Source organism: Rhinopithecus bieti, unplaced genomic scaffold (genome assembly GCF_001698545.2).
Source record: "Rhinopithecus bieti isolate Rb0 unplaced genomic scaffold, ASM169854v2 scaffold_59220, whole genome shotgun sequence".
NCBI lineage: Eukaryota > Metazoa > Chordata > Mammalia > Primates > Cercopithecidae > Rhinopithecus > Rhinopithecus bieti.
In genome coordinates this window covers 309,755-323,547 of record NW_016822842.1, presented here as the reverse complement: position 1 = coordinate 323,547, position 13,793 = coordinate 309,755, and the positions used below count along the sequence as shown (strand labels likewise).

General features: G+C 43.0%; 1 protein-coding gene across 2 annotated transcripts in view; it reads left to right on the top strand.

Moving 5' to 3' along the window:
• XPO7 (exportin 7) overlaps positions 1-13,793 on the top strand; it is a 36,816-nt gene that overhangs the window by 21,060 nt on the left and 1,963 nt on the right. For both annotated transcript variants that reach the window (XM_017861112.1, XM_017861113.1), the window contains exons 15-23: positions 198-304; positions 2,895-2,983; positions 4,026-4,133; positions 7,596-7,678; positions 7,930-8,144; positions 8,375-8,513; positions 10,947-11,107; positions 12,053-12,151; positions 12,749-12,876. In XM_017861112.1, coding sequence (XP_017716601.1) covers positions 198-304; positions 2,895-2,983; positions 4,026-4,133; positions 7,596-7,678; positions 7,930-8,144; positions 8,375-8,513; positions 10,947-11,107; positions 12,053-12,151; positions 12,749-12,876 — 1,129 coding nt within the window. The remainder of the gene's footprint in view (positions 1-197; positions 305-2,894; positions 2,984-4,025; positions 4,134-7,595; positions 7,679-7,929; positions 8,145-8,374; positions 8,514-10,946; positions 11,108-12,052; positions 12,152-12,748; positions 12,877-13,793) is intronic.

Below are 13,793 nucleotides of genomic sequence, written 5' to 3'. Positions count from 1 at the left end.
AAAAAAAAAAAAAAAAAAAAAAAAAAATTCTGTTTCTATATATACATGTTATTCTTAAATTGCTACCAATACCTGTTGGGATAATAAAGGGGACCCCCTTGAGTTCTCCTGGGTCTGCTCATCTTTGATCCCATCTTCCCATATATGCACTTGAATTCTTGGTATTGGGGTTATACCCTGGGATGTTTCCTTTACAGGAGAGGATGAAGATCAGTATGAGCAGTTCATGCTGCCACTCACAGCAGCGTTTGAGGCTGTGGCCCAGATGTTTAGCACCAACAGTTTCAACGAGCAGGAGGCAAAGGTGAGTCAGCTTCTGGTTTAGGGCAGTCCTTGATTGAAAATCGTGCTTGACCGTAAATTATCCACTGCCTTAGCTTTTTTTAATATCTTGTACTTCTAGGGTTTTGGAATTGCAGAACCAGATTTGTAAACTTCTATTTTTATATTACAATGTATTTGCTTGAGTAGCTCTTAGGATTTTTTTTATCTGAGTTTTCAAATATATTAGCATAAAGTTGTTTACAGTTTTCTTACTGCCTTTTTAATCTCAGTTTTATCTTTAATTACATCCCCTTCTCATTTTTAATACTGCTCATTAGTGACAAGTTGGGTTTTCTTAAAATTGTGGTAAAAAACAAAGTTTACCATCTTTACCATTTTTACATGTACAGTTCAGTGATGTCAGGTATTTCTACATTGTTGTGAAATAGATCTTCAGAATCCGTAATTTTAATATGGAACATTTTCATTATTCAGTTTTTTGTGATTTCTAATATCCACTGAGATTTCTTCTTTGACGCTTGAGTCATTTAGAAGGTTTAAGAATCTCCACATATATGAGTTTTTATTTTTAATTTTGTTTTAGAGACAGAGTCTGACTCTGTTGCCCAGGCTGGAGTGCAGTGGCCGGATCCTAGCTCACTGCAAGCCTTGAACTCTCAGCTCCTGCCCCACCTTCCCATGTGGCTGGGATTATAGGCATGAGACACGATGCCCAGTGAATTTCCACATACATGGAATTCTAAGTTCTTGTTTTCTAACTCTTAGAATTGTCATTTCTTGATTATTGCTTTCCTCATCTTTTTACTTCATACATACTGTTCTCTTGACCTGTGTCAAAATCAGAAGACACCAGGATGTTAATATTGGTAGGACTTTTTACAGTATTCCTCAGGGCACCAAGGCTGAATGGTAGAACTACCAGATAGCCAGGGTATTGCCAGAAAAAAATGCCAGGCTTTACCTAACATTCTAAAGCTCTCCTTTTTCATCTTTAGCCTTTTCTTTTTCCATCTACAAATCAGCAGGGTAGACAGAAAGCAATACTTAATCCAGACCTCTCTTCCCTTTATACTTGTGTTTTAGGGTCTGAGATAGGTACCATTCAAAGCTTGGGTTATTCTGGAACATAGTAGCAACTGTAGGCTAGAGTATCAACCAGTATCAAGGATTTAGGGATATCAGTGAATATCAGCCCTGTTCCCATTATATGGTATTAGTTTCATGTAAAGCAAGTAAAATTAACCAAAAGAACAACCTTGGTAGTGGACTACAGCTATCACCCACTTCTTTGTCATGTCCCATGTAGTCTTTTAAGATACTGACCAAGTCTTAGACTGGAAAACTGAGCTTGTGGTATCAGCTTAGGAGAGAACTGTTTGCTTACAAGCAGACTGTTAACAGAAGTGATGTTTTTGCCAAATGTGTCAAGATCCCCAAATGTGCAACCTTCTTGAGCATATTGATGACGACCAGATTTTGTTGTTGTTCTGTCTCCACGTTTGGAGACAAATCCCAAACTACGATTTTTAAAGTAGTTTTATTGCTGTTCATGTCCCAAGTAAAAGTTTTATTGAGAGAGTGAGTATTGGATTTGGAGTCTTGGTGTTATGTATGAGTCCTGATCTGGGCCCTCCTACTACCTGGCAACATGACTGGGGGAAGATTTTTGGCCTCTTTAAGCATCAGTCTCTTTTTCTGCAAATGGAGAGTACAGATTAAACATAGTCTCATCTAGATGGCCCACCCAAAGGGAGAGGTGCTATGTAGACTCCTCTTTGTCTTCCTCTTGGCAGGGCCTGCATCTGACTTCCTTTAGGGTATGAACCATTAGGGTATAATATGACTCTTCTACCTCTTCTTCGGGACTTCTGTTTTTCTTTTTTGCTTTTTTCTGGCTTTTTGAGTGGGTTTCTTTGCCGTGTGTTTCTCTGTCTGTCTCTTTGTCTCTCTCTCCCTTCCTTCCTCTCCTCCCTCCCCTCCTTTCCTCCCTCACCTCCCTCGTCCTTTCCTCCCTCCCTCCCTCCTCTTTCCTCCCTCCCTCCCTCCCTCCTTTCCTCCCTCCCTCCTCCCCTCCTTTCCTCCCTCCTCCTCCTCCTTTCTCCTCCCTCCCTCTCCTTCCTCCCTCCCTCCCTCCCCTCCTTTCCTCTCCCTCCCTCCCTCCTTTCCTCTCCCTCCCGTCCCTCCTTTCCTCCCTCGCGTCCCTCCCACTCCTTTCCTCCCTCTTCCCTCCCTCCTTTCCTCCCTGGGTGGACCCAAAGCTTTTTATTCACTTTGTTATCATGTGATGTATTACTTCAATGTCTTAAAACCTTATCAGCCCTCTATTTTGCTATGAACCAGGAACCTATTTTCTTGGCGAAACATACTTCCAAAGCTAATTTTCTTGGCATAACAAACTTCCAAAGCTAACAAACTTCAAAATTCCAAAACAAACTTCCACTGCTAGAATGAAAATATGCCATTCTAGCATAGAAGAGATTGAATCAGAATATTTGAGAAGGAGTGTTTGTTGAACAGTGAGAGGAAGAACTTGATGACACATGTGCGGAATCATCATTAGACTGTTGCAGTTTTGTCTTCTATTTTAACATTTTTGCCTTCTACTACAGCGAACTCTAGTTGGCCTAGTAAGAGACCTGAGAGGGATCGCTTTCGCTTTCAATGCCAAGACCAGCTTCATGATGCTCTTTGAATGGATGTATCCTAACTCAAACTAGGAGCACACTACAGCATGCCTTAACTGGAGTGTGATTGGGTGATGGGGTCCAGAGAGGGTGTGGGAGGAAGGGAGGGTAGTGAGGCTAAGAAGATGAAGAATTACCCAGAAGGCCTACATGTGTCCTGGAAGCCACCTTATGACAGAGATAAGGTTGTCTGAGGTTAGAACATGAATGAGGTAGTCTCCCAGTTTTTCTTTTGGATCTCAAATATAAATGCCTGCGGAACTATATACTACTGTAGACCTATTGGTTTTGCTATATTTGGAGAGATGTTTCAGTCTACTAAAAAAAATAAAAAGGCCGGGCACAATGGCTCACGCCAGTAATCCCAGCACTTGGGGAGGCTGAGGTGGGCAGATCACGAGGTCAGGAGATCAAGACCATCCTGGCTAACATGGTGAAACCCCGTCTCTATTAAAAAATACAAAAAATTAGCCGGGCGTGGTGGCGGGCGCCTGTAGTCCCAGCTACTCGGGAGGCTGAGGCAGGAGAATGGCGTGAACCCGAGAGGCGGAGCTTGCAGTGAGCCGAGATCGCATCCCTGCATGCCAGCCTGGGTGACAGAGTGGGACTCCGTCTCAGAAAACATAAAAATTAAAAAAAAAAATAAAAAACAACTTTTACAAATTAGGAAGTCTGACTTTACTGACTTCATACCCTTATGCAGATTATTTCAAATCCAGTTGCCTCTTTAATTAGTTATGTAAAGGAAATGAGCTGATCCCCTATAATACCATGGAAGTGATGAAAGGATAAGTAACAATATGAAATACGTCATACTCTTCAGAAGAAAGGCACTATGTAAACTAAAATGTATTATTAGATGCCTTTTACAGGTTAAAGAACACAAAATCACTTTAGTATCTTCTGGTTAGAAAGACCCTAAGATTAGCAAGCAAGAGACAGGAACTTAAAGAACTGTAATTTGACAAGTTTGTGCTTGGCTAATGCTGAAAAAAACTATTTTAAATTCTGTACCTTTCTGGAATCAGAAATCTTTCCTTAGCTTCTCATTTACAGATATCCATCCTATATGCCAATTCTCCAACGGGCAATTGAGCTCTGGTACCATGATCCAGCCTGTACTACACCTGTACTCAAGTTGATGGCTGAGTTAGTTCATAATAGGTAAGCAGGAGGCAGAGCTTGCAAGGGCACATCTGCCCTGTTATCTGAGAGAATTTGCTGTATCTAGTGCTTTGGGCGGATTGTGGGAGATAATAAGAGTTGCTGCTACATTTTAAAATTTGAAGTTTTTGTGTTTTGTTTGTTTGAAAGAATAGTATTCCCAACTACACAAAACCATGGTCAACTGCAGGAAATAAGTCACTTTTTTGGGGGGGGTTGGGGGTGGAGTCTTGCTCTGTCTCCCAGGCTGGAGTGCAGTGGCACAATCTTGGCTCACTGCAAGCTCTGCCCCCTGGGTTCACTCCATTCTCCTGCCTCAGCCTCCCAAGTAGCTGGGACTATAGGTGCCCATCACCACGCCCGGCCGAATTTTTGTATTTTTAGTAGAGACGGAGTTTCACTGTGTTAGTCAGGATGGTCTCAATCTCCTGACTTTGTGATATGCCTGCCTCGGCCTCCCAAAGTGCTGGGATTACAGGCATGAGCCACCACGCCTGGCCATTAAGTCACTTTTAAAAAGAGTCTCCAGTGGGGCACGGTGGCTCATCCCTGTAATCCTAGCTCTTTGGGAGGCCAAGGTGGGCAGATTGCTTGAATGCAGTAGTTCTAGATCAGCCTGGGCAACATGGTGGAACCCACCTCTACAAAAAATTAGCTGGACATGGTAGCACACAACTGTAGTCCCAGCTACTCAGGAGGCTGAGATAGGAAAATCGCTTTAGCCTGGGAGGCAGAAGTTGCAGTGAGCCAAGATTATGCCATTGCATGCCAACCTGGGTGACAGAACAAGACCCTGTCTCAAAATAAGTAAAATAAAAAGAATCTCCAGGTGTCCATTCTTAGGAGAAGTAAATTTGGCAACCAAGATTCTGATTTCCTGCCCACAGATACAAAAGTGAACATCTGGTAATGGTGTCTTGTCCATCACATTTCATGGTTAGAGACATTGAGAAGGATAGGTATTAGAATACCCTTCCTTAAGAAAGGTATTTATTAGAGAGATTGTGGCAGGATCAATAAAATTTGCTTTTAAAAGTGAGAAAGATTTTCAAAACATCAAATTAAGGATAGTGAAAAGAAAAGTCTAGCACCTTAGCTTTCCTAGAATTTCAGGAATGGCCATTGGTCTCTCATGGCAGTCCCTGAGAGAATTAATAAGGTCTTATTTATTATTTATTTATTATTTATTTATTTATTTATTATTTAATTGAGATGGAGTTTCGGCTCTTGTGCCCAGGCTTGAATGTGCAATGGGCACTATTCTGGCTCACGCAACTTACGCCTCCTCGGGTTCAAAGCAATTTCTCCTGCTCAGCCTTCCAAGTAGGGGCTGGGGTTACAAGGCATGTTGCCACCCACGCCCAGCTAATTTTGTATTTTAGTAGAAACGGGGGTTTCTCCATGTTGGTTCCAGGGCTGGTCCCTCATTTCCCGACCTGAGGGTTGGATCGCCCGCCTCGCCCTCCCAAAGTGCTGAGATGACAGCGTAAGCCACCACGCCCAGGCAAGAATTAATAAAGTTTTAAAACTTGCCTTCGGAATGGGGTAATAAAGGGAGGGCTATAAACCTCCCAGGAGACCTTTATTTTCCAAGAGTTACTCATTATAAAATAAGGATACTGAGAGCATTTAACTCTTTCCAAAAACTTTTTTTTTTTTTTTTTTTTTTTTTTTTTTTTTTGAGGTGGAGTCTGGCTCTGTCGCTCAGACTGGAGTGCAGTGGTGCGATCTTGGCTCACTGCAAGCAAGCTCCGCCTCCCAGGTTCACACCATTCTCCTGCCTCAGCCTCCTGAGTAACTGGGACTACAAGCGCCCGCCACCACACCTGGCTAATTTTTTTGTATTTTTAGTAGAGACGGGGTTTCACCATGTTAGCTAGGATGGTCTGGATCTCCTGACCTCGTGATCCGCCCGCCTCGGCCTCCCAAAGTGCTGGGATTACAGGCATGAACCACCACGCCCGGCCTCTTTGCCAAAACTTCTTAGCCACTATGCCAGACAAAATCTCTACCCTCTTTGATTTTACAAATGGTGGGGAAGACAGACAATAAAAACAAGTATGAAAGATCTTTCCAGTGATTAAGTGCCATAAAACAAAATAAGGCAGTAAAAATAGGGGAATTGAAGGACAGGAGGGTCAGGGAAGACCTCTCAGAGACGGTAATATTAACTAGGATCTAAATGGCAAGAAAGATTCCAGTAGCCCTGCAAAGATAAGGAGTCTTCTAAACAGAAAACAAGGCAGGAGTCCTGAGATAGGACAAGCTTGTTGGGACTTGTGGCAGGAGCCTGGTTGGTGGGGGAGTCTGTGGGAGTGGGTCAGACCAGCAAGCGGAGCCAGATCATCTAGCACCTTTGCACAGCAGTGATGAGGAGTGGCATTGATTCTCATCGCAGTGGGAAGCCGCTCTAGTGTTTTCAGCAAGGTATTAAAATGATCTCATTTAAGTTTTTTAAAGGCTACCATGTGAAGAATGGGACTGAAGGCAGATAAGAGTAGAAGCAGAGAGAATGTAAGGGAAAAGTGGATTTGGGGTTATTTTAGAATTAGATGTTGATGGATTCAGTGTGGGGGTGTAGGAAAGAGGAAGTAGGAAGGACTCCTGGGCTTTTCAGGTCTTACCAACTTGAATCTAATAAAGCTCATCAAAACATAGAGCAGACAAAAGAGTCAGGAACTTAAAACCAAGATGGTTACAAATTTTGGCCTTCTCTGTCTTCTTTTGGACCATTCCAAGTCCCTATGCATCTTTTCTTCATATAAAATGGTAACAATGCTTTGGCCCCTCCCTCAGTTGCCACTAAAGCCATAAAGGTGAAGGGCTCTGCATTAGTATCAAGAGGCGATGGGTAGAAAGTATACTTTAATCAAGGCCAGGCGCAGTGGCTCACGCCTGTAATCCCAGCACTTCGGGAGGCTGAGGTGGGCGGATCACAAGGTCAGGAGATGGAGACCATCCTGGTTAACACGGTGAAACCCCGTCTCTACTAAAAATACAAAAAATTAGCCGGGTATGGTGGCTGGTGCCTATGGTCCCAGCTACTTTGGAGGCTGAGGCAGAAGAATGTTGTGAACCTGATAGGCGAAGCTTGCAGTGAGCCGAGATCGTGCCACTGCACTCTAGCCTGGGTGACAGAGCAAGACTCCGTCTCAAAAAAAAGAAAATACACTTTAATCAAATAAGAATTTTCAAATAGTAATTTTATCTGCTGCTGCATTTTTTTTCTTATAAATGTTTTTAATTTGAGCAGCAGAATCTGAATCTAGCATGTTGGTCTTCAAGGTAGAAGCTACTTCATGGTTAAATGTCTATAACTTGGTTATTCTCATATTAGGATAGGCAATTGCTTATCTTAATGTAAATACAGGATCACCCAAGGTACTCAGATGAGAGCCTCAAGTACCCCAGTCTTCCAAGAAAACACCTCTGACTTTTTCTCCTTCTGTGCTCTCTGCTCAGATCCCAGCGACTCCAGTTTGATGTCTCTTCCCCCAATGGCATCTTACTCTTCCGAGAAACCAGCAAGATGATAACAATGTATGGTAAGTGCTTCAGATAATCATGCCTCTAGAAGTTAATTCCAGCTGAGTCACCACACTGTAACCAGCATGTGGGTCTCCAACCAGCCCTGGCAGGAGCCAGGACTGCATTCCTATTTATGCTAATACGTGTGTATTAGAGTGCCACCTGTCACCAGGGACCTGCTGGAACTTGTATGCCTTTGGAGTAGGAAGGCTGAACTAAACGAGTGCTTCTAATGTGGTTGAATAACATATATGACATGTCTACTCAGGCAATCGCATCCTGACACTAGGAGAGGTCCCAAAGGATCAGGTCTATGCTCTGAAGCTCAAGGGCATCTCCATCTGCTTCTCCATGCTGAAGGCTGCTCTCAGTGGGAGTTACGTCAATTTTGGAGTCTTTCGTCTCTATGGAGATGATGCCCTGGACAATGCTCTGCAGACCTTCATCAAGCTGCTCCTCTCTATTCCCCACAGTGATCTCTTGGTAAGCCTTACGCTGCATTGCCAGAATCTTGTTCCTCATCACATTCAGCCTTTTTCACCTGAGACCATGATTAAACACTGCTCTTGAGAAACTATATAAGCTGGCTCCTTTTGCTGTAACTAAGTCATCTGTTTTCCCAACTGAAAGGAGCTAAGCTATTTAAGATCGTCTCCCTGCATGCTGGAGTGCATAGTGCCTAAGCTGATTTTCTTCTTCCTCCTCTCCCACAGGATTACCCCAAGCTCAGCCAGTCTTATTATTCACTACTGGAAGTCCTGACCCAGGACCATATGAACTTTATTGCAAGCCTGGAACCTCGTGTCATCATGTATATTCTCTCTTCCATTTCTGAAGGACTTACTGCACTTGGTAAGCACCTGGGTGGGGTGAGTTGGTAGCTTTGTTTTTTACCACTTAACAGAGAGAATCTTGCTCCAGTGTCCAAAAAGATCACTGCCTTGGGGGTTTGGCCATAACAATAAAGTATATAATGCGCAGCACATGCTCATCCAGCAGACACTCACTGATCCCCTCCTAAGTACAAGGCACTGTGGAAGCACTGAGGATACAGTAATTAACAGCATATAGTCCCGTCCTTAAGGGGCTTATCTGGTGGGTAGAACAGACACATGAGCAAACAACTGCCTGTTTACCATACTTAACCACTTAAACATTACAATAGGGGTGAGTACAGAGTGCTACACAAGCCCTCAAGAATACCTAGACTCCTGGTTATGAGGAGGTCAGGATCAAGGAAGACTGGCTGGAAGACTTGGCATCAAAGCATAAACCTAAAAGCTGGACAGGTGTTACCCTCGTTAGCCAGGGAGGGTTCCTAGCAGCAGAGACAGCAAGTGCTTGCACCTGTAGACAAAAAGGAACCAGGAAATCCAGATGGCTGGCACACTAGTCCAGGGGAGTTAGGAATGAATTGAAGCTTTAGAGATAAGCAGGAGCAAATCTGGAGATCTTGAGGGGGATCCGCCCATAAGCCGTATTAGGCTGTTTGAATTCTGTCCTGAGGGCCGTGGAGGCTGGGGAAAGGTTTCATGCAGCTAGCTCCATAAGTTTTTTCATCCTAGTCCATATGGCTCCTGTCAACCATTTTGTTTCTAGGCTACCTTCCAACAATCTTTTTTTTTTTTTTGTAGACTGAGTCGCTCTGTCGCCCAGGCTGGAGTGCAGTGGCGAACTCTCGGCTCACTGCAACCTCTGCCTCCCGTGTTCATGCCATTCTCCTGCCTCAGCCTCCCGAGTAGTTGGGACTATAGGCACCCACCACCACACCTGCCTAATTTTTTTGTATTTTTAGTAGAGACGGGGGTTTCACCATGTTAGCCAGGATGGTCTCGATCTCCTGACCTCGTGATCTGCCTGGCTCGGCCTCCCAAAGTACTGGGATTACAGGCATGAGGTACCGTGCGTGGCCCAACAATCTTATGTGTTCAGGGAATAAAACACATTTTTATATTAGGCTGAACAAAACATAAGTAGGAAGATTAAGTCAACTGCCAAATAGTGATGATATATTGCAAATACACATAGACTGACTTTTGGATTATCAACTGTGGTGAATTATCCATGCCTCTGTGCCACTTTGATACACATTGACTTCCATCATTCTATCAGGGTGCATAGCCATACCTAGTACAGTCCAATCAAGGTATCAGCCCTTGCTTTGGAAGACTTTTTTGTATCTTATTGAAAATACAGGGACCTGGCCGGGCATGGTGGCTCACACCTGTAATCCCAGCACTTTGGGAGGCTGAGGCAGGCAGATCACAAGGTCAGGAGTTCAAGACCAGCCTGGCCAATATGGTGAAACCCCATCTCTACTAAAAATACAGAAATTAGCTGGGCTTGGTGGCACGTGCCTGTAGTCCCAGCTACTCTGGAGGCTGAGGCAGAAGAATCGCTTGAACCCTTGAACCCGGGAGGTAGAGGTTGCAGTGAGCCGAGATCGTACCACTGCACTCTAGCCTGGGCGACAGAACGAGACTCAGTCTCAAAGAAAAAAGAAAAAAAGAAAGTAGAGGGACCTTTGCATAAACCGTCAGTCCCGTAGGAATCAGAGACTTGTTTACTCTTTTAAGGTTCAGCCCCTTAGTCCTTTGGCCTCACCTCATCAGAGTTCTGTCCACAGGTTGTGCTGTACTCTTGCCTTTGTAAAGACGCATAGATGAGTCTGCAGCTCCCCCAGTGATGCTTTGGAGATAAACAGATGATGCAGCACACCCTATTCTAACAAACAATAAACATTCAGAGGCTACATCAATCTGGGTTTAATTACATTCCACTGGTAACTCAGAGCATAGGCTCATAAGCCAGGCTTCTTGGATTCTAATCACAGCTCCTGCAGTTACTAGCAGTTGATCGTTAGGCCGATGCATAACCTCTCCTAATTCTAGTTTCCTCATGTGTAAAACAAAAAACCTACTTCCTTAGTTCTTGAGAGGATATATTAGAGATAACACCTATAAGGTACTTACAACAAAATCTGGCACAAAAGAAGCACTTGCTGAATCGAACTGTTTGTTATTTTGTGTGAGGCAGAAGATGTATGTACATCCACAACACATTGAGCCAATAATTTCAGTATTTTTTATTACCACATACTCACTTTCAAACTTAGAAATTGAGCCCTGCTATACAATGAGGGTGAGAGGTTAACATGAGTCATCTTGAGCAACCGCCTTGGCTGAATTGGCCACAGTACCCTAATGGATCTCACCCAAAGATAGTCCATATTTGCTCAGGCCACCATCAGCAGCTCTGCCCTACCCCTACCTTTGTTTCTTACAGACACCATGGTATGCACAGGCTGCTGCTCCTGCCTAGACCATATTGTAACATACCTCTTCAAGCAGCTATCACGTAGCACCAAGAAGAGGACCACACCCCTGAATCAGGAGAGCGACCGCTTTCTGCACATCATGCAGCAGCATCCAGAGATGATCCAGCAGGTAAGAGAAAGTGGAGGCATAGGAGGCAGTGATGGGGTGTCCCACAGAGGAGGGACCTCTGCAAAACAGGGGAGCCCACACACGATTAACGTAACATCTCATCAGGTTCCTGCTGCTGAGATGAAGTCCGTGTCTTAAAGTTGCAGTGGATTTTGAGTTTGCCAGGTAATCACTGGATGTAGAAAAAACTCAGGTTCTGGATTATTATTCTTGAGTGTCACAACGACCCCTGTGCCCTGGACCTATCTCATGAGCACTATCCTCTATCCGTGAAAATTACTTTGCTCACCCACTGCTCTAAATAGAGCAAGAGTTAGCAGCATCCAGCTTTCTAAAGGCCTGCGTTCCTGTTTACAAAACAGGAACAAGAATGTAAGACAGAAGGAAATAACTGGCCACAGAGAGATCAAACCTTATGCTTGCCTTTATTTTATTTGTATGTGTCTTGAAATAACTTACAGAAATACATGCTAGATGAAAATAGATAAGGAAATGGGATCAGTAACTATTGAGATTTTAGCCAGTATTACCTTTGTCCACACTGTTCTCTAAAGAAGCAGAGAAATAAATCAGAACTCCATCACATTCACAAAATGTCATAAAACTGTCAACTCTGAGTACCTGGAAGGGATCATGCAAGGTGGTTTTGCTTACTGTAATTTTGTTACGTGACCCCATCCCATTCCCCACAAGTCGGGGTGACCTGGAAAGATCCATTTGTAAGTGAAGTAATCAAACCAATTTTAAGAATAAGAAAGGAAATGAATATCTTAGAAGAAAAGGTAACCTTGAAATATAAGACTCAGATGAAGCTTCACAAACTATTTGTCTGATTTACCCTATACAGAAAAGGCCTTCAGCCTAATATACTCCTGTATTTGGAATCTGTCGTTTTATCTTGGGTAGCAGTACATTAGGTCACTGCCTCACATTCTCCATTTTCAGATGCTGTCCACGGTGCTGAACATCATCATCTTTGAAGACTGTAGGAACCAGTGGTCTATGTCCCGACCACTACTTGGCTTGATACTGCTTAATGAAAAGGTGAGAGAGCCGGCTCCCTGGTGCCAACCCCAGAAGCAGTGGCAACCACGCACTTGCTATCACCAAGCACTGGGAGAAATGTGTATAGAAACACCCCATGGTGGTGAAACAGGGAAAATGGGTCATTTACTGAGCATGTCCCTTTCAATTCACATTTGTGCTTTCAATATCACATAATCACTTAACTGTTAGAAGTCAGCACGTGTGGTAGCTCACAGACACAGGATAAAGGAGTGTTTCCCCTAGGCAGTAAAAGAAACCTTTCAAGGAAATAATGTACCTGGGTATCAGAGGATCTAAAACCTAAGTTCCAGTTCTAGCTCTGCTATAAACAAGTCTTAAGATTCCGATAAAAGAAAGGTCTGGATCAGATGACCCTTTTAAAGTACTTTACAATTTAAAAATTCTTTATTTTCTTAGTAGGATGAAAACATATTATCCTGCAAGTGCTTGCCTGAATTTTTTTTTTAAGTGTCCAATTTTAGTAGATACTCCATTCCTCCTTAGAGAAGAACATTCTTCAACCCTGCAGATGACAGAGGGCTAATCTGCCTTCCCCTGCTTCTCTTACCTTCTGTTCCGCTCCTTGCCCCACAGTATTTTTCTGACCTAAGGAACAGTATCGTGAACAGCCAGCCACCAGAGAAGCAGCAGGCCATGCACCTGTGTTTTGAGAACCTGATGGAAGGCATTGAGCGAAATCTTCTTACGAAAAACAGAGACAGGTGAGTATAGAGCGTCCTGCCTAGAAACCTCAATTGCTATTTTTCAAATCAACGAAACAGCCAGTTCCTTTAAAGTGTTTGTACATCTGTGTTTGAAGGCCATCTAAAGCAGTGCTATCCAATAGAAAAGTGAGCCATGTTAAACAGGCAAAATTCATTTTAATAATATATTTGATTTAACCCATTGTATCTAAAATACTGTATCAATGTGTAACCAATATTTTAAAATTGTGGGTTTTCACATTCTTTTTGTACTACATTTTCACAATCCTGTGTACTTTACATTTAACAGCATATGTCAGTTCATATATTTTCATCAGAAATACTTGATCCGTATTTAGATTTCATAAATTTACAGTTGACAAAGTAGGTTCCTATAATACCCAGATTGTTTCAAACATACCTAGGGATTTTCCAATGACCGCATTGTGTATCTGGGCTTTGCAATTAATTTTTAAATTTTATTTAATTTTAATTAATTTAAAATAAGGCATTTTAATTTAAAATTAAGATGCAGTTGGGGAGCTGAATGTTAAATTGTATTTAATTTGGATTCATTTTCTCAGTCACACTGGCCATAATTTAGGGGCTCGGTAGCCGTATGCGGTTATCAGCTGCCCTATTGGACAGCACAGCACTACACCACCTGGTCTTGCTGCATTAAGAAATGAGATGGCTTCATTGGCTTACTGCCCTCACGTGTGAGAGCAACTTCCTGCCTCTGTCAGTGAGATTTCTTTTGTGCTGCCATGAGCCCAAGGTAGCCCTCAGGGCCCCAGATTTGACCAGATTTCTAGGCCAACTTTCTCTTAGAGTCTTAAGACTGAAATTAACTGACCTTTGAAACAGAACCCATCAGTTCATACATTCTACTTCCCATGGTTTTAAAAAAAAAAAAAAACTGTTAGGCAAATACC